At 56.1% G+C, this 18215-nt stretch overlaps 1 protein-coding gene across 3 annotated transcripts; it reads left to right on the forward strand.

Moving 5' to 3' along the window:
- The first annotated feature begins 2534 nt into the window (after positions 1-2534).
- On the forward strand, positions 2535-17118 carry NR4A1 (nuclear receptor subfamily 4 group A member 1). Of its 3 annotated transcripts, none has more exons than XM_090273204.1 (7): positions 2535-2742; positions 12426-13303; positions 13926-14055; positions 14319-14470; positions 14803-15005; positions 15094-15272; positions 16301-17118. In XM_090273204.1, exons 2-7 carry the CDS (start codon positions 12428-12430, stop codon positions 16555-16557), a joined length of 1797 nt encoding a protein of 598 aa, XP_090129330.1. In that variant the 5' UTR covers positions 2535-2742; positions 12426-12427; the 3' UTR covers positions 16558-17118. The 3 variants fall into 3 exon arrangements, with proteins under 3 accessions (XP_090129330.1, XP_090129331.1, XP_090129329.1); XM_090273205.1 differs by lacking the exon at positions 2535-2742 and adding an exon at positions 8637-8725; XM_090273203.1 differs by lacking the exon at positions 2535-2742 and adding an exon at positions 9416-9557.
- Positions 17119-18215: the final 1097 nt, after the last annotated feature.

The following is an 18215-nucleotide window of genomic DNA, read 5'->3' on the forward strand; positions in this document are numbered from 1 at the left end:
ACATCCTGCTTTTAAGTACTCCACTTTAAGCTGGGCCTTCCCATTTGGGGACTGGAGTCCCTTCACAGAATATTCCTGAGAGTCCTCACTGCCCCGGTTAGAAGGCTGGGCTGCCTGGAGAAGGGTTCACGGAGTTCCTGCCCTGTGGAGCCTCTGAGGCTTTGGGGGCCACCTTGGGGTAAGGAGAGAAGGGTATTCTGCTCTGTCTTCACAATAGTTCTCTTTTCTCTGCCTACAGGATGCTCTTTTGTGCACATCAGGGGCTGAGAATTGGATTGAGGCACCCTCACCCCAGAATAGGGTATAAAGCTGCGGGACCAGGTGCTTCCATGTGCCTCCATGACCCTGAGATGCCCCAGATGCTGTCAGCTTCTCCTGGCCACAACCCACATCCCTAAGCGCTGTTTGCCTGGGGCATAGGCCCCAGGCTCTGACGCCCAGCCTTGGGCTGGCTTGTCTTTCCCTGGTGCCCTGGGTCCTGTCCCTGTTCCCACAGCTGTGTTTACTGGCTTGTGCTGTCTCCAGGGAATATCCCTGCTGGCTGGTTTCTCCTCAGTCACACTGACTCCCCTTCTCTAGGCCTCCACCATGGACAGAAGCCAGCCCCGGCCCCTCCCTGGTGTCCCGGCTCCTTTTGACAGACCCTGAAGGCCCAGAGGATGGTTTGAGTGTTTTCCAAGGTCTGGCCATCCATCCAGAGTGGTAAGTGCTCTGCTGTTTTCCTTTGTACACCCCCGGGCCCCCAAGCAGATGGGGTTAGAGGGTACAGGTGGGTGTAGAGCTGCCTGAAGTGGATGTGGTTTGGGGGATGAAGGGGAAGCCCTGCAGAGGTGGTAGGCAAGGTGCTGCTCAGCAGAGGGGAGGGTCTCATTTCTCAGTGGTGGGGGTATTGTGGGGGTGGGGAAGGGGGAAGCCTCATTTTCTTAGCAGAACAGATGGAGGAGGGGCACTTTGGGCCCGGTGACATGGAGTGGTGGTTACGGGTGGGGAATGGCAGCTGCTCCTAAGGCAGCATGTGCCTGGTTCCAGGAAGTTAATGGGTAGCTCAAGGCCAGGCTGGGAGTATAATGGGGAAGACACTGGGGATGGGAGGCTGGCTTGTTTCTAGGGTACAGACACTGCACCAGGGGAATGCATGAAGGGAGGGTGGGGATTACTCCATTCCTCCCCGAAAGGGTGCTGACCACCCCCTCCCCACTATGGCAGTCCTGAAGGCCCTGTGGGGTCTGGTATGGGGAGGTGCCTTTGTGAATGAGGAGGATCCTGCTAACCAAGGGCAGGGATAGACCCTCCACTATTCATCGAGCATTCTTCCTGAGAGGGAGAACCTCAGTCTTGTGGATGTGGCCAGAGGGATCCTTGGCCATCTAGCTTACCTCCCTCCTTATGGGTGAAGAAACTGAGCTACAGAGGGAAGAAGTGACTTCTCAAGGTCCTACAGTGAGGACACGTAGAGCCAAGCTTAGAATCCAGGTCTCCTGGATTCCAGGTGAGCCCAGAGGCCTGATATGCTGATGAGGACACACTGTCCTGTCTGGACAAGCTTCCAGAGAGGTACTGCTGACCTGCGAGTGAGAGGTGGGGGTGGGGGTGGGATTTCCACCAGCCCTCTCCCTGGGGACCTGAGATACTGGGATGGGGCTAAGGACACCATAGTCCTGGTTATCATGTTTACCTGAGGGAGCTGGAGTTCATCCTGGCACCCTGGATGGGGACCCTACGATTCCCTTTTCTGTCCCTGGAACAGAGGGCCATCTCTGAGCAATACCCCACCTCCGGCCTTGAGAGATCCTTGATGAAGCCAGAGCTGGCTCAGTATTTTTCCCCAGCCCCTCCAAACACTGTTGCCTCCTGGGGAGTTGGTGTTCAGAGTGCAAAGAGTCCCAGACAGGTGGCTGGGATGGGGAGGATGGATGTCCAGTTCAAGCCTGGATGGAAAGAGAGAAGCCCCAGGAAGCAGGGCCTCCTTTTCCAGGGGCTGTCCTGGGTGTGTCCTGGCAGCAGCCTCTGTGCCACCTCTGGGCTGGGAACGGGAAGAGGAATTACTGTAAGTGGGAGAGGCAGGTGTCCCTGGTCAGCCAAAGATCATGACTCGGGAAGCACGAGAGTAAAGATGACAGCAGTGGGCCATGTATCTTTCTCTCCACTCAGCTGCACCCTCAGTTCATACCCGGAGCCCTGAGCTCCCAGCCTTCCCCTGGGTATATAGCAGCCCCCATGGCAGAATTTCTTGTGGTCACCTTGTTGTCTGGGTGATAGGATGGAACTCTCATGCCAGACTCACTGCCAAGGCCACCCTGAGGGGTGCCAGCTGGGGCCCCATGAGTGCAAGGGCTGCTGGTCTTGTGACGTGGCACCTGTCTGCCAGGCCTGGGCATGGGCCCAGCGTCATGCTCACACCAGGGCTCCCGTCAGTTGACTATTTTGGGCTCTCGCTGACCTGGTCCAAAGTCAGACTTCAGCCAAGAGGGCCCTGAGGCAGCTCCCCCTCCCCAGAGGCAGGCTCTGGTTTCTGCTATATAAACAGAGGAGGACATGCTGGCTTGGAGACAGCTCCATGTCCTGAGCCTGTTCAGCTGGTGCACGACCTCGGCTGGGCAGGACAGGCTGACTGGGCAGTCACGTCTCTTCCCTCAGGGCTCCCTGAGGCCGTGGGGAAGAGCCTGTAGCCAGCCCTGGGATTCTCGCTTGGTGCTGCTGTCCAGGATCTTTGAGTCACAGCAGATCGTGAGGAGGAAGCTGGTGAGTCTTAGGAACAGGGAAACTGAGGCACAAGTGCTGGGCTCTTTGGATCTTTCTCCATTGTGACCGTCTGCTTTGTGGTTTCTCTCCCCTTGAGAGGAGTCGGGGAGGAGGAGGGAGCAAGGGTGGCCAGCATCCCAAGGAATGAGTTAGGGGCTTGACTACAGTTGGATGATGGGCATTGGACTTGAGGACACTTTGTGATTGAGAACTGGAGGCATGATGCCGTCTCCTCCCTCAGAGGTTTCCATCGGGGTCTTGAGCCTCCTCTTCTGTTGACTGGGTATGGACAGGGCACTGCTGTGCTCAGGTCGGGGAGAACCCTGGAGTCAGCTGGGTGTGCATCAGGGCATTTCAGCACTGGTTCTGGAGGAGGGTCCCTGCGTCCCCCATCTGGTTGGGACTAAGAGGCAGACCCCTGGGCTTGGCTTCCCTGAGCCCTCCACCCCTGCCCTGCTTTCCTTGCCCAGCTTCCCAGCTGGTTTTGGTGCCTGAGAAGCAGAGCTGGAGTGAGGTCTGGCAGGTCTGCCAACCAGCCTGCCGCAAACATGCTCCCCAGGCCCAAGGCCAGGGGCTTGGGCCTGGCATGGAATAAGTGGCAGCTCCTTACGTGGGAGACTCCTGTACTCTCCTTCTCAGTTCTTGAGGAAAAAAAAAAGAAAAAGTTTTCCCTTTCTGAACGTGAGTCTCTGAACGAGAGTCTCTGAACGAATCCAGAGCCTGTGACTAAAAATACTTTAACAATAGGAAAATGCATCAGTTTTTCCGGCTGGGGCTCATTATCAGAGGGTTTTTATTTTGGAATTTGAAATTTTGCCCAAGGTGGCTGGGTGGAGACCCTGGGCAAGGGCAGAAGAATTTGGTGGGTGTTGATGTTCTGCAGGGTGGTGGGAGACCCTCCAAGGGTGGAGGAGAGTAGAGCTAGCTAGGAGCTGAGCAGAAGGAGGGGCACAGAAGGGGATTTGAGGAAGGTGCAAATGAGGTGTGGGCGACCTTTCCCAAAGGAACTCAGTGGTCTTGTCTGGTTTCCCAGCTCTGGCTGTTCTTCCTGAAGTCTAATCTTATTCCTTTGTGCTGTATGTTAATTCCTTCTGGCCTGAGAAGGGAATGGGGGTTGAGAAATCACTGGACCGAAGATGACCTCTGTGGAGAGAGGCCTGCCCTCCTTAATTAACTGGCTTTCTTCAGAATATTAATTGAGCACTTGCTGCATACAGAATCTGGAATTTTCTGGTGCTGGGTGGAGCCACATCTCTGGGCACACTCTTACTTCCTTTTATTGAAGCCCTGAACGGGGAGAGATGGGGATGGGGTTGCTTTGTTTCTCTGGTTCTTGAAGAAGGGGGGTGCCAACTCCCAAGTTGAGCTGAGGAACCTGGTGTCTCTTTTCCTTGAATGCCCTAGGGTCCTGCTGCAGGTCCCTAGAGTCCCTGCCCCGAGACAGTGCTCCATTTCACTGTGGAGCTGCCCCCTTCTGTTAGCAGATTGACTTCTTTCTTTCTTTTTTATAGATTTTATTCATTTACTTTTAGAGAGAGGGGAAGGGAGGGAGAAAGAGAGGAAGAGTAACATCAGTGTGTGAGAGAAACATGGGTCAGCTGTCTCCTGCACTTCCCCAGCTGGTGGCACCTGGCCTGCAAGCCAGGCATGGGTCCTGACCGGAGCAGCCGATGACCTCTCCTCGGTTTGCAGGCCAATGCCCATCCCACTGAACCACACCAGTCGCGGCAGCAGATTGAATTTTCATAGTGCTGGGACCTGGGATGCTATCTGCATTGGACAGATGGGGAAACAGTCTCAGGGAGGGCAAGGGCCTGGCCCCAGGTTGCACGCAGTTTTGCTGGCTCCAGGTCACAGATGCCTCCGAGAACTCCTCAATTGTTTGCCCCTGCCTGGGGCTGCTGGGAGAGGTGTGGCCATGGCAGGGCCTGGGCCAGGGCCAGGACATCAGAGCTGGTGGCCTGGACCTCACTCTACATCCGCGGCTCTCACAGCTGTCCATGGGAAGCCCTTTGGGGCAGTAGGCAGTGTGTCTCCACCCCCAGCACACATCCCCTGCCCGCTGCCAGGGCAGGAAGAGGAAGTGGCCAGGTCAAGGCAGGTGATAGGGCCTGGGGCTGAGGAGGGGAAGCTCCCCTGGCCACTTCTCAGAGAGAGGAGGCAAAGCTCACTCCCTCTGCCCACCCCAAGGGAAGGGTGTGGAGCCTGTGGGTGGGGATGGTCTTGGTGAAAGTAGGACAAGTTCCTGCCCTCTGCTCAGCAGTAAAGGGGCCCATCTCGAGGTCGGGGGACATTGTGGGAAAGGGGCAGTGCAGTTCCACTTCCTCCATTCCCTGTTCACCCAGCTCCACGCCCTCCCTCTTGGCTGGGGAACATTGGCTGCCCATTTGGGGTGGCCCCGGGCTACTTACTGTTGAGGATGCATGAGGGTGAGAGAGACAGGGTCTTGCCCTCAGGTTCACACATCGGGGAGGGATGTGGCTGAACACATGATAAGTCCCCATAAGATGTGACTAGGAGGGGCAAGGGCCTAGTGAGTTGTTCAGAAAACATGGTGTGCTGACAGAAAATATACTGTGAAGACCCTTTTCTAATGTCAGATATTATGGCCTCCCCTAGCTGTAGTTGTGTTCTGAGTGTGTATCGACAGAGCAAGTAAGTCATGAGGAACAGCCACTGCTTCCCTGAGATTTCAGGAATCCACACTTGAATGTGTTTGTACACAATAAATTCCAGCGGCATCTGTACCATCTGCATACATATATATTACTTTCATTGAGGTGTGGCTATTTTTTAATTAAATGGTTATTTTTGAAAGTGTGGCTTATATACCAAAAAATGTGCAAATGATAGGTGTGATATTTTAAGAGTGTACTTTGATGACTTTTCCAGAGTGAACACACATGGGGGGCCATGTCCAGACTGAACTGTAATGCTTCCAGTCCCTCCCAAAACCCCCTCATGGCCACCACGGCTTTCAACTTGTGGGCCATACCTGTGTGTACCTGGCTCTGTAGTGCCCTTATAAGAATCAAGGGGGCATTGGGTCCAGCACAAAGCTGAGAGCTAGGGGACCTGAGTTTGAGTCCTGCGCCAAAACCTCCATCTCTTCAAAATGTGGGTCAGAATTTAAACCTGGAAGGCTGGGGAGAGGGTTAAATGGAAGAACCCATGTGAAGTGCCCTGGGCTGACCCTTGACTGGTATTCCTCATGCCCCCATCTCCCAGTGAGGATGTACTTTTTAAGTTAGGCTGGTCCAAGATGGTGGCACATGAGATGAGGTTTTGGAGGATCAGCATTGTTAGAAGGAAGAGGAGCAATATGCCCAGGGAATGGTGGGAAGGTTTAGCCTAAGGTCCTTATATGGGGGCAGCAGGGAGGGGGGAGGGTAATGAGGGTAGATTGGTGGGCTGGGCCTGCTGGGGAGCTTGACATGGTGGCTGTCTTGTATCCAGCACGACTTCTTCCATCCCTGCCCTTTCTGTGTTATCATGGCCCATCTTTACCTTCTGGTTCTCTCCTCTAGCTTTGGATACCTCTCTCATCATTACCTGTCCCTCATCCCACCTGCATCCCTGGGAGCTGTTCCGCTTTTGAAGGCTGGACTTCTTAAAGGGGGAAGGGTCCCTTGAGAGTCTCTGTCTGGTCTGGGACCAGCTTCTACTCTAGGCCTCCAATGTCTGCATCAAGTATGCCTTTCCCCACAGTCCTACTTTAGCCAGATGCCACCCCCCATCAGAGCTCTAGCCCACCCTCCCTGGAGGGCCTTTGGCCAGCAAGGATAAGCCCCTCTCTTCTCTCTCCCCTCTGTCTGAGACTAGGTACTCCACACAGGTGCCTAATGGGTGGCCTGGGCTGTACTGCCAAAGGACTGCCTTTTTCTCCTATTTTCGGAGTGTATTGTGTTTAGACCTTCCAGCACCCCCCACCTCCACAAGCATGGCCAAGGCAGGTGCACTTGCCTCCCCTCCCCTCTGCCTGTGCAACAGCAAGACTACAGCCTCCAAACCTGCAACAGATGAGGAAGGTGGGGCCTGGGCTGCACACACAGATTTGGAGGCTAGTGCTGAGATGCAGAGATTTAGACCAGGGCCCTGGACAGCTCCTCAACAAACCTGAGTTCCCTGGGGCTCCTGGGTGGGCCTCCTCATGGGAGAGTAGGGATGGTCTGTGCTGCTTTTTGCAGATGGAAGGTGGTGGGGAGGAAAGGCAGGTGCGAGGGCTCGAGGCTGGCCCAGCTCTCAAAGAACTGTTGAGGCTGGGCTTGAGCACACATAGGTCAAGCCACAGCTAATACACCTGTTTGCATTGTGGGGGATAGAGGGAAGAATGCTGATCTGGCGAATCATCTTTTGCTGACATGCTAAGATTATTTTTATTTTTTGAGGAAGGCCCTGTTGGGTGGAGGGAGGCATCCCAGGGCTGGATGGGGGACTGGGTGGCCAGCCTAGTTTCACCTGCCCAGACTTGCTTTGTATGCCTGAGCAGGGTGCAGCTCCTCTGGGAATCCTTGGATCCTAATCTGCAAAATGGGAAGGACATGAAGTATATTGATGGTTCAAGCTTGATTTTTTAGCTGGATCCTCTCTTCCTAAACAAGTCTTATGCAAAAAGCCCAAGACAAAACAAACAAACAAACTCACAAAACTTTAGCTTAAGTGGGGTGGGGATCCTGGATGGGTCCCATTGGTACCTGCTCATTTTTCACCTTTACCCAGGTAGCCTTGAAGGGTCTCTGGAAGATGGCTTGGGAAAAGCCAGAGCTCTCTGAAGACTCGTCCACGTTGAGATTGTAATGGGGAAGTTCTGGCTGGTCCTAACCAGATCACTGAATAAGATTGGCATTACCTGAAGACTGCTCCATCCAGGATGGACAGTGGTGTTTGGAAAGTGGAGATAGTTTTCTTAATGGTTGTGGGCCTCACTCAGTTGGTTTGCTGCTGCTGCCTTCAGGTGCCAGGGAGGCACCGGCTGTGGCTGGCAGTAGGAATGAAGGATCCAAGAGATATTCCAAAATAGAATTTCAGGAAAAAAATGAAAAGTTACATGTGGGGCATCAGGAGCAGAGACGGGGTGACAGGCAGGAAATGCAGAGATAAGTGCTGTCTGGAAGAGATAAAGTCTGAGGTGCAGGCAGGACCTTTGAGTGGGCAGAGGTGGGGGCTGGAGACAAGGGAGTGGGGAATCTGAGATGGAAGCAGACATGAGGAGAAGGAAATGCCTGAAGGGTAGAGGGAAGTGCTGTGGGATGACCAGATGAGGTGAGACTGGGATCTGTGGGTGAAGGCTCAGAGGAAGCAGAAACTCTTCATGTTGACTTGCAGGGGAGAAGGGGGCTGGGTGGGGCGTGTGTGCGTGTGTGTGTGTGTGTGTGTGTGTGTGTCTCCGACCTATAGGGGGATAGCTCTCTTCTTGTGAATATTAGCCCTTCCTTCCTCTCTTACCTAGCAGGTGAGGGCTCCCCTGGCTAGGGGCAGAATGGGGGTGGAGGGGTGACAGCCAGACCAGGGAAGGTTCCAGGTGGCTGCAGCATGATCTGTGCCTTGCTATAGCCCTGGAAGGCCCTTCCTGCTCCTGTAGGGCAGAGCAGAGCTACTCTTTACACAGGTGTTGGAGGTGAGGTGGGAGTGTGGGTGCTCCCTTATTAGGGACAGGTGAAGGTGAGAAAAGACCTCCTAGAGACACATTCAGTGGCCCTAGGTTCCACAAACATCCCCCAACTGTGAGCCACCACCTTCCTGTGTGACCTTGAGCAAGTGCCATTATTTTGAGCCTGTTTATTTATAAAATGGGGAAGAGTCTGCAAAATTCTAAAACATTTCTCAGGCTCCACCCGATTCTGAAATTCGGTAATTTCCCACCAGAGCTCACTCAACTTGGAAGGGACTGTGGAGGGGACTGGTGAGAAATGAAGTTCAGCGGGTGGAGTAGAGCCCACTGGCCCGCCCATCCTCGGCTTGGCAAACCCCTGCCCTCCGGAAGGTACTTTGCATAGGAAATTGGGGGTGGGGGTAGAGAAAAAGGCTCAGACTGAGCCTCGGGGCAGCCTTTCAGCCCGGGAACCTGTTGGGGAGACCGTGCTGGGAAAGCCTGAGCAAGTGCACGGGGCTGAGGTGGGGGCGCAGGTTCCTCAGGTGTGTCCCTGCGTGCCCGCCCCAGTTCCAGGCTTCCAGGAAGGACTTGGGAGGGTGCACGGCGGAGCGGGCCAAGGGAGCCGGAGGGAGCGGGCGCGGTCGGTCATGGCTCGCGGGAGCAGCTGGAGGGTGAGGAGATCCTCGTCAGGGAAGCCCTGCGGCCGCGGCTCCATAGCGCCCTCTCCTCGGATTCTGGCCCTCCCGGGCCAGTTATTTCGGACCTGGGGACACCGGGCCGGGTCCTGAGTCGCGCGGGGGGAGCCTCGGGAGTCCACGAGTTGCTATTTTTAGCCCGCGCAGTGGGCGCGAGGGGACTATTTATAGATCAAACAGTCCGGGCTCCCTGCGTCAATGGAACCCCTCGTGCGTCACCCGCACAGACATTCCAGGCCCCCTTCTTGCTCCGCCCCCTCGGGCTCCCCGGCCCGCGCCGCCTCCTGCCGGAACCGCACCGCCCCCCGCGCCCTTGTATGGCCAGGGCTCGCCCGCCGTGCGTCAGAGGCGCCTCCGCCCCTCTCCGTGCGTCACGGAGCGCTTAAGAAGAGGGTCGGCTCAGCCGGGGAGCCCCAGTGGCTGAGGCTGCGAAGGTTGAGGGAGCGTGTAGGACTGCTGAAGCGCACTCGGGATCAGGCTGCAACCCGGGGCGCTGGTCCCGGGCAGGGGGAGCAGAAGCCGGTCGGGTAGGTACCCACGCGGGGAGCGTGCCGTGCATCAGAGCTCTTTAGTTTTTTTCGGAGTGTTGCATGAAGGAGGTGGGTGTACGCGCGGGTAGAAAGGATGTTGTAGGGTAATCATGTAGGAGGGCGGGTGTAGGGTGCAGCTCTGGCGTTGGGGTGAGGAGCGGTTGGAACGGGATGAGGACCCAGATCGGACTAGAGTCTACTTGGCGCCAGGTAACGGGTTGGTGGGGGGAGTGTCTGTGCAAGGTGGAAGCCTCCAGGGGGTTAGGGCTGGCGCCAGGAGTCGGGACTTGTTCTGTAGGAAGCTGGCTGTAGTTCAGTCTCCCAGGTTGCCCACCTGGGCACACAGCGCCCTAGACTGGGGTGCTGATGGGATTCTCAGTACAGTGGGGGTAAAGGTACACAGAGCTTCAGCTGCTAGGATCCATCCGACTTCTGCCAGGATTGGATTTCCAAAAGGGTCTTCCTGCAAGCTTGTCTGCCCCCTCCTCATGCCCCTAGTAGTTTTCTTAACACTTCAGAGTCTGTGACTTAGTTTGCAGGGATCCAGCCTGAAGTTTCTGCCTGAACTATGCTAGGAGACCTCTTGGTTCCCCAAGGAAATGGCCAGCATTGGCAGCTGAACTGTGGAGTGGGTGCTGCTGCATGCTGGAATAAAGTCTTCTCCAAGAGGGCAGGAGCAGGGTTTCTGGAAGCACAAGGAAGATTGTTTTAGCTGTAGCTTGAATCGTGTGTGTGTGTGTGTGTGTGTGTGTGTGTGTGTGTGTGTGTTTGAGTGAGAGAGAGAGAGAGAGAGAGAGAGAGAGAGAGAGAGAGAGAGAGAGAAGAGAGAGAGAGAGAGAGATGTGTGGAAACTCTGGTCCTTGGGGATCCTGGATGGCAGTTGCTGATGTCAGAGTCTCTGGTGTGGTACTACCCGGAGGATACCCCCACCCCTCTGCCCCCATAGTCACCCCTCTACCCCCATAGTACTTGTTGGATCATACAGGTAGGGTGCAGCCTGAGGCAGGTTCAGCATAACAGGTGCAAGGCACACTGTTGCCAGTACCTGCCTGAAGCCGGATTCTCCCCCTCCCTCCTTCAACCCCGCCTCTTCCTCCTCCCTGTGGGACTGCGCAGTTGTCCCCACCCCCAATGTGGGTCCATATCTTGTGCCATTAAGTATCTGCATGGGGGTTGAGGGATAGGTTGGTGGGGGTTGATCCGGATGTGGGACGTCCAAGTGGAGAAACAGGATTTGAATAAAGCTGGAACGCCCAGCCCTTCGTGGCTACTGCGTCTCCTCCACCCCAAACCCATCCCTGCCCAGGCTCTCCTGGTGCAGGCAAACGTGGCCACCCTTATCTCTCACAGGTGCTGTGTGCCTGTGGATAGGTGCCACTGGGTAGGTGGGGCCAGAGCTTCCAGAGGCTCTGTTGTCTGGGTTGGTTGTGGGAGTCTTAGGTTAGGGGTGGTGCTAACCTGTCCAGGACCCATGGAGGTGGGAGAAAGGCTAGAACCAGAGGACTTCTTGGACTCTTGGCCAGGAGGGGGTGTCAGCCATTGCCCCTTCCTGCTGTACTTGATTATGGTGCTCTGTTCCAGCTTGCTTTCTTACCCAGCTTCCCTCCCTGACTGGTGAGGCTAGAGTCCTGCAGACCCCAGGCATGGAGATGGGAGGGGACACCATCCTGGAGCTTCTTCTTGTTAATTTATGACCAGTCTGGGAACTTAAGGATCCCCCTGAAGTATGCTGGTTCTGCTCCTTCAGGCTCCTCAGGTTTGGGGGGTGTAACCCCCTTTGTCTGAGCTTCTGAATTTTTCACAGCACAGACACTCGTTAGTGGAGGGACCCAGGCAGTGGCAGGATGGCTTTCACCCTCCCACCAGCAGGTTCCTCCCTGCACAGCCACCTCAAGTCTTCTGGTGCACTCCAAGACTTCTCTTATAAATATTACAGAGGAAAATGCTTTGGGGGCAGCAGAGAAATTCCTCTTAGGGACTGTCCATTCTCCTGGATGTCAAAGGGCTGTTCTCTCTTCCCTCCAGCCTCCCCTCAGCCTTTCTTCAGCATATGGCCTTTAAAGGTCTGGAGCCAGGTTACTCAATCCACTGGGGAGCTGGGGACAGGGTAAGGAGGCCTGGGGGCTCTTCCTCTTTGCCCCTAGGAGGATCCTAGCCAAGTACAGAATGGGTACCTGTCCCCGAGGTGGCAGGACCAGGGTACATGTGGAATCTTCAGCCTTTACTCAGTATGTAGGGTGGGGGCAGGGATAGGAGACAGGGTCATTGCTGCTTAGGCTGATTTCTTAGGCAGTGAGGCCTTCACTCCCAGCCCCTCTTCCACTGCAGGATGTCCTTCTTCCCTAGCACTGTGGGGAGAGGAGAGGGGGTTTTGCAGATGCTAGGCAGTGCCTGGGAATATTCCCAGAAGTGCCAGGTTGGAGGAACAGCATATCAGTTCCTGGGGACTGGGCTGAGGCTGAGCCTGGCTGCTTCTCCCAGCCCCCACCCATGCCTTACCAGGCGAGGGAGGGCAGGGGGCTGAAGGAACACAGCTTTTCCCTGTTCCAGCAGAGAAGTGCTGGCTGGATGCCTTCCCTGGGGTTCCCAGGCTGACTGGGTGTGGCTGGCCTTCCGACTGAGCCCACTCTCACTGGGCCTTTGCCCAGGGGCTTTTTGTGACAAGGAGGTGCTCTGGTTGGGGGTTGGGGGTGGGTCCAGGATTCCTGGGTTCTGTGGTGGGTTGTGACCCTAACGTCACAGGATCCCAAGTCTGGCTGGCATTCTTGCCACCTGGCTACTCGGGGGGGTCTGTCCTTAGAGGTCAGGCTTCAGGTCTTGCTCACTGATTCCCTCCCCTCACCCCTGGGTGTCTTCCCTCTCCAGAGATGCCCTGTATCCAAGCCCAATATGGGACACCAGCACCAAGCCCAGGACCCCGTGACCACCTGGCAAACAACCCCCTGACCTCCGAACTCAGCAAGCCCACCATGGACCTGGCCAGCCCCGAGGTGGCTCCCACTGCCCCCACTGCCCTGCCCAGCTTCAGCACCTTCATGGATGGCTACACCGGGGAGTTCGACACCTTCCTCTACCAGCTGCCAGGAACAGCCCAGCCACCCTCCTCAGCCTCCTCCTCAGCATCCTCCACATCATCATCTTCAGCCACCTCCCCTGCCTCTGCTTCCTTCAAGTTCGAGGACTTCCAGGTGTATGGCTGCTACCCTGGCACCCTGAGTGGCCCACTAGATGAGACCCTGTCCTCCAGCGGCTCTGATTACTATGGCAGCCCCTGCTCAGCCCCGTCACCGCCCACGCCCGGCCTTCAGCCACCCCAGCTCTCTCCCTGGGACGGCTCCTTTGGCCCCTTCTCACCCAACCAGACTTATGAAAACCTGCGGGCATGGACAGAGCAGCTGCCCAAGGCCCCTGGGCCCCCCCAGCCACCGGCCTTCTTTTCCTTCAGCCCGACCACCGGCCCCAGCCCCAGCATGGCTCAGAACCCCCTGAAGCTGTTCCCCTCCCAGGCCACCCACCAGCTGGTGGAGGGAGAGAGCTATTCCATGCCAGCGGCTTTCTCAGGCCTGGTGCCCACTTCTCCACACCTGGATTGCCCGGGGATGCTGAATATGCCTGTGACCTCAGCGAAGTCCCGGAGCGGAGCTCCGGGTGGAAGCGATGGCCGCTGTGCTGTGTGTGGGGACAACGCTTCATGCCAGCATTACGGTGTCCGCACCTGCGAGGGTTGCAAGGGCTTCTTCAAGGTACTGGACTGTCCTGGGTGTGGTTTTCATGAGCAGTGGGGATGAGCTGGTCTCTCACTCCATTGAGGGGGTGGGCTGCAGGGGTACCCAGGAGGGTACGTTCCAATGGCCAGCCTCTGGTTTTCCTCTGCCCATCCTCCCCCTAGTCAGGGTCCCGGTGAGAAGGAGGGCCCCAGGCGCTCGTGTTCCTGGCATGAGATAAAAGGATCTGGGAAGATGGCTTGGTGCTTGACGGCTGGGGGTGGACTTGGGAACAGGCTGTGTGTTTGTCCCAGCTCAGGGTGCCTGCTCAGCTTCCCGTCCCAACTCCCACACCCCACACCCCTCCTCGACCCTCTCCCGTCTGCCCCCGAGAAAGGGATAGGTGGATGCAGGCACATAAGAAGTACAGGTGCCTACCCCCTAATCTGGTGTCCTAGGGCTCTTTCTCCTGATGCAGAACCTCCCCCAATGTCCCCAAGACTTTCTCCCCCACCCCACCCTTCCACCTCTCCCTCCCCTGCCACCCAAATGTTAGAAAAATAGCTGTGAACAGAGAGTGCTTTTGTCTATGATGGCAGCAGGATCTGGACGGTCCCCTCCCCATACTCTGACAGCCTGTTCCGTGTTGTTCCCCCTCCAGCGCACAGTGCAGAAAAATGCCAAGTACATCTGCCTGGCTAACAAGGACTGCCCTGTGGACAAGAGGCGGCGAAACCGCTGCCAGTTCTGCCGCTTCCAGAAGTGCCTGGCCGTGGGCATGGTGAAGGAAGGTGGGTGGCTAGGACAGAGGCAGGCCTGGTGGGTCGGGGGGGCAGAGTCCCCCACATCTGTCCTGGTGGGCCGCAGGGCAAGGCATGCCTGGACCCTATTTCCACCCCATCTCTGGTCCACTTGCCTTGCTGATGGCGTGGGGGGGGGTGTCTCAGGGGCTCTAGGTCCTTGGTGCCTCCCAGCTTTGTTGTACACAGCTTGGGTTGGGAGGCCCTTTCCTGGGTCCCTTCCTCCCTTCCTCACCCCTGCCATTTCTTTGCAGTTGTCCGGACAGACAGCCTAAAGGGACGGCGGGGGCGGCTCCCTTCAAAGCCCAGGCAGCCCCCAGATGCCTCCCCTGCCAATCTCCTCACCTCCCTGGTTCGTGCACACCTGGATTCCGGGCCCAGCACAGCCAAACTGGACTACTCCAAGGTGAGCCCCGCCAGCCCACATCCAGTGCCTCTGCACAACAGGAAAGCACCCTCCTGCCACCCAGTTGGACAAATTGAAAAAAGAAGAGCCCCTGTGGGCTGACCAGATGGAAAATTGTACCCCTTTGGGTGGGTGGCCAATTAGAAAAATGTGCTCCTTCCAGCAGCCCCCACCATGGGTGAATGTTTGAGAATTGGCAGGCAGGAGGGGAATGGAATCTCAGTTCCTCTCTCACCCCTGGGCCCTGACCTCTGATGCATGATGTGGCTGTACATGGTGGCCCTTGTCCAGGGCCCTATGTGGGGTGCTGACCCCACTGGGTTGCCCCCTAGTTCCAGGAGCTGGTGCTGCCCCACTATGGGAAGGAGGATGCCAGGGATGTACAGCAGTTCTATGACCTGCTCTCGGGGTCCCTGGAGGTCATCCGCAAGTGGGCCGAGAAGATCCCTGGCTTCGCTGAGCTGTGTGCAGGAGATCGGGACCTGCTGCTGGAGTCTGCCTTCCTGGAGCTCTTCATCCTCCGCCTGGCCTACCGGTGAGCTGCCTGCTGTCTGCCTCGCCCCTCCCCTGATGCCCTGCTCTGGAGACCCCCTGACCACCATCTGCGTCCCCTCTGCCGCCAGGTCTAAGCCGGCCGAGGGGAAGCTCATCTTCTGCTCCGGCCTGGTACTGCACCGACTGCAGTGCGCCCGAGGCTTCGGTGACTGGATGGATGGCATTCTGGCCTTCTCCCGGTCCCTGCACAGCTTGGTTGTCGATGTCCCTGCCTTTGCCTGCCTCTCTGCGCTCGTCCTCATCACAGGTGAGTGGCCAGTCCCTGGGGCTGGGGAGGGCTTGAGAGCCCTGGGTAGGCTGGCATCTGATACTTCCTAGGCCCCGACATGGTGAAGTTAGGGTGACTAGATGCAGAGAAGGGCGAGCCTTTGCTCAGAGCAACACGGCTGGTAGGAGGCAGAGCTAGGGTTTGGGCCCAGCTGCACCTGACTGTAAAGCCCAGGCAAGTCTGTGAATGATCCCAGGTGACCCAAGCTCCAGACTGTGTAGGTATTGTGTGTAGCCTGGGGTTGTGGTTTCTTTTTAAACTCTTACTGAATTATGTCGCATAATTGTTCAAATGATAAGTTTGCACAGACTAAGCACACTCACATAACCAGCACCGAGGTCAAGACACAGGCATGACCAGTCTCCCAGAAAGCCCTCCTTGTGTTCCTTCCAATCACTGGCTCCCCCAAGGGTAACTGCCATCCCGACTTCCGACAGCACGGGTTACCTGAGCCTGCTGTGTTTTCTGTAAATATAATGATGCAGGGTGGGCTCTGGGTGTTCAATATGGAGGTTTTCAGATCTCTCTGTTTTATTTTTTAAAGCACCTGAATTTGCCCATGTCCCATTTTTACTTAAGTTCCACAGGGGATGGAGCTATAAGGGACAGAATCTGGGGCTCTCTGGGCGGAGGAGGGAGTGGTAGGCTTTGAGGCCAGCTTTCCCTGGAGGTGGGCCCCAGGAGACCACCACTCAACTCCATGGCTCCTCGGGATAGTTTGGGGAAAAAAAAAACAACCCAAAACCACTGGTCTATTCAGAAAACTTGGCTAGGATTCTTGTTCCTCTTTTTGACCTTGGGCAAGTCATTTAACCTCTCTGGGTCTCAGTTTCTCTCCTGGGAAGTTGAGGATAATGCATGTTACTGCCTTCCTAGACTTCTGATGGGCTCTTATATGTGAACCTGCTTTTGCAAAGTGCCAGAGGAGTTTTGGAGGCCGGGAAAGGCCAGGTCTTGGGGAGGCCCGGTCTTCAGATTGGGAGTTTAATCCTGTACCTTCCTCACAGACCGGCACGGGCTGCAGGAGCCTCGGCGGGTGGAGGAGCTGCAGAACCGCATCGCCAGCTGCCTGAAGGAGCACGTTTCAGCTGTGGCAGGCGAGTCCCAGCCGGCCAGCTGCCTGTCGCGCCTGCTGGGCAAGCTGCCCGAGCTGCGGACCCTGTGCACCCAGGGCCTGCAGCGCATCTTCTACCTCAAGCTGGAGGACTTGGTGCCTCCTCCGCCCATCGTCGACAAGATCTTTATGGAGACGCTGCCCTTCTGACCCCAGCCCAGGAACACGTGCATTGTGTACGCACACTCCTGCACCACCCCACGTGCCTTGAGCCCATGGCCCTTGGACTCCCAGAGCACTACCCCCTGCCTGGGCTGGAGCTGCAGACTGACTGGCCTCCTCACTTGCTTTGGGAGGTCATCCCCTGGGGAAGGGGATGCATTCATGGGGGAGACCCCTATTATTTGTCTTACTCCCCATCCCAGCCCTGGCCTTCGTGTTTTTGTAAGATAAACCATTTTTAACACACCACTGCCATGCTGTAAATAAGCCAAATGTTGCTGTAAATACAGGAAGGAAGAGGTTGAGGTGGGGGAGGGGGGGCAGTTGAGAGGGAGGGATGGGCCCCACCAGCCTAGGCAAGCCTTTCCCAGCCTCTTCCTACTGGCTCTCTCTTCCTACCTCCTTCTACATGTACATAAACTCACTCTAGGAGGAAGACAGATGACAGATTCTGACATTTATATTTGTGTATTTCCTGGATTTATAGTATGTGACTTTTCTGATTAATATATTTAATATATTGAATAAAAAATAGACATGTAGCTAAAACTGGGATCCTATCTATCTCTGACACTCCGCTCCCCCAACTCCATACTAACAGAAGAGACAGGTGACTGGATAAATCTTGTAAGTTACCAACCTGAGCAAACAGGCCTCAGTTTACTCTTTTGTAACAAGTGAGTAATAATGGCATCTACTTCATGGGGCTGTTATGCAAAAGCACTCAGGCTAGATTCTGACACTAGAAAGCCTCCAATCTCCTGTGCTGTGGGTGGGGCCCGCAGCAGAGGCGGACTGGGAGGAGCGCATCTCAGGCCTAACCTGGGGCAGTGATCTCTGATTTGGCATCCACATCTGTAAAACAGAGGGGCGTAGCCTACCTCATGTTGCTGCTGGAATTCCAGGAGTGTGGGTGTGGTGCTGAGCATGGGCTGGGCACTGGGCAGCCCAGAATGGTGGTAGCAGCTGTTATTCAGTAGAAGTTTTTTCCATCGTCATCTTCAGCATTCTTCCCCATGTACCTCACACCCCAGCAACAGGATCCAGGTTGCTGGCAGGCCTTGACTTTCTGGCAGGAAGATTGTTCTGAGGTCTCTGCCTATGCCCAAGTGTGCCCTGTAGGTTTTCCCACCTCCAGGCTCATCAGTTGCTTGGTCAACTGGCTTAAAATGCAGATTTCTAGACTCTACCTCAAAGACCTGGATTTGGTGAGGGGTGGATCCATAAATCTGAACTTTTACCAAGAACCCAGGTGCTAGTGATGCAAGTGGTTGGTGGGTGGAGGCACTCTTGAGAAATGTGAATCTAGATGGTCCCCAACCTGAGGCTCAAGGCAGCATCCAGGCAGCGTTCAGCCCCCCTCACCACTCTCAGTGCCTGTCTAGCCTCACAGCTTCCTTCTCGGGGACCCTGAGGGCAGTGCCCCTGACTCTTGTTCCTTACAACCCGTAGTTTCCTTGCCCCAGGACAAACCTGCTGGATGAGTGTCCATCTCCCTGGGGCCTTAGACTGCATGGGGGCAGTCCCTGTTGGATGGAAGTTGAACAAAAGAGTGCTCTGCTCAGGAGTAGGATGGAGTCAAGGGTCTTCCCCAGGGCTCCAAGCAGTCAGTAGGTCCTCAAGGAGCCCCAGCCACGTGTCCAGGC

The sequence above is a fragment of the Furipterus horrens genome, unplaced genomic scaffold, assembly GCF_987537825.1.
Source record: "Furipterus horrens unplaced genomic scaffold, mFurHor1.1.pri manual_scaffold_4, whole genome shotgun sequence".
Classification (NCBI taxonomy): Eukaryota; Metazoa; Chordata; class Mammalia; order Chiroptera; family Furipteridae; genus Furipterus; species Furipterus horrens.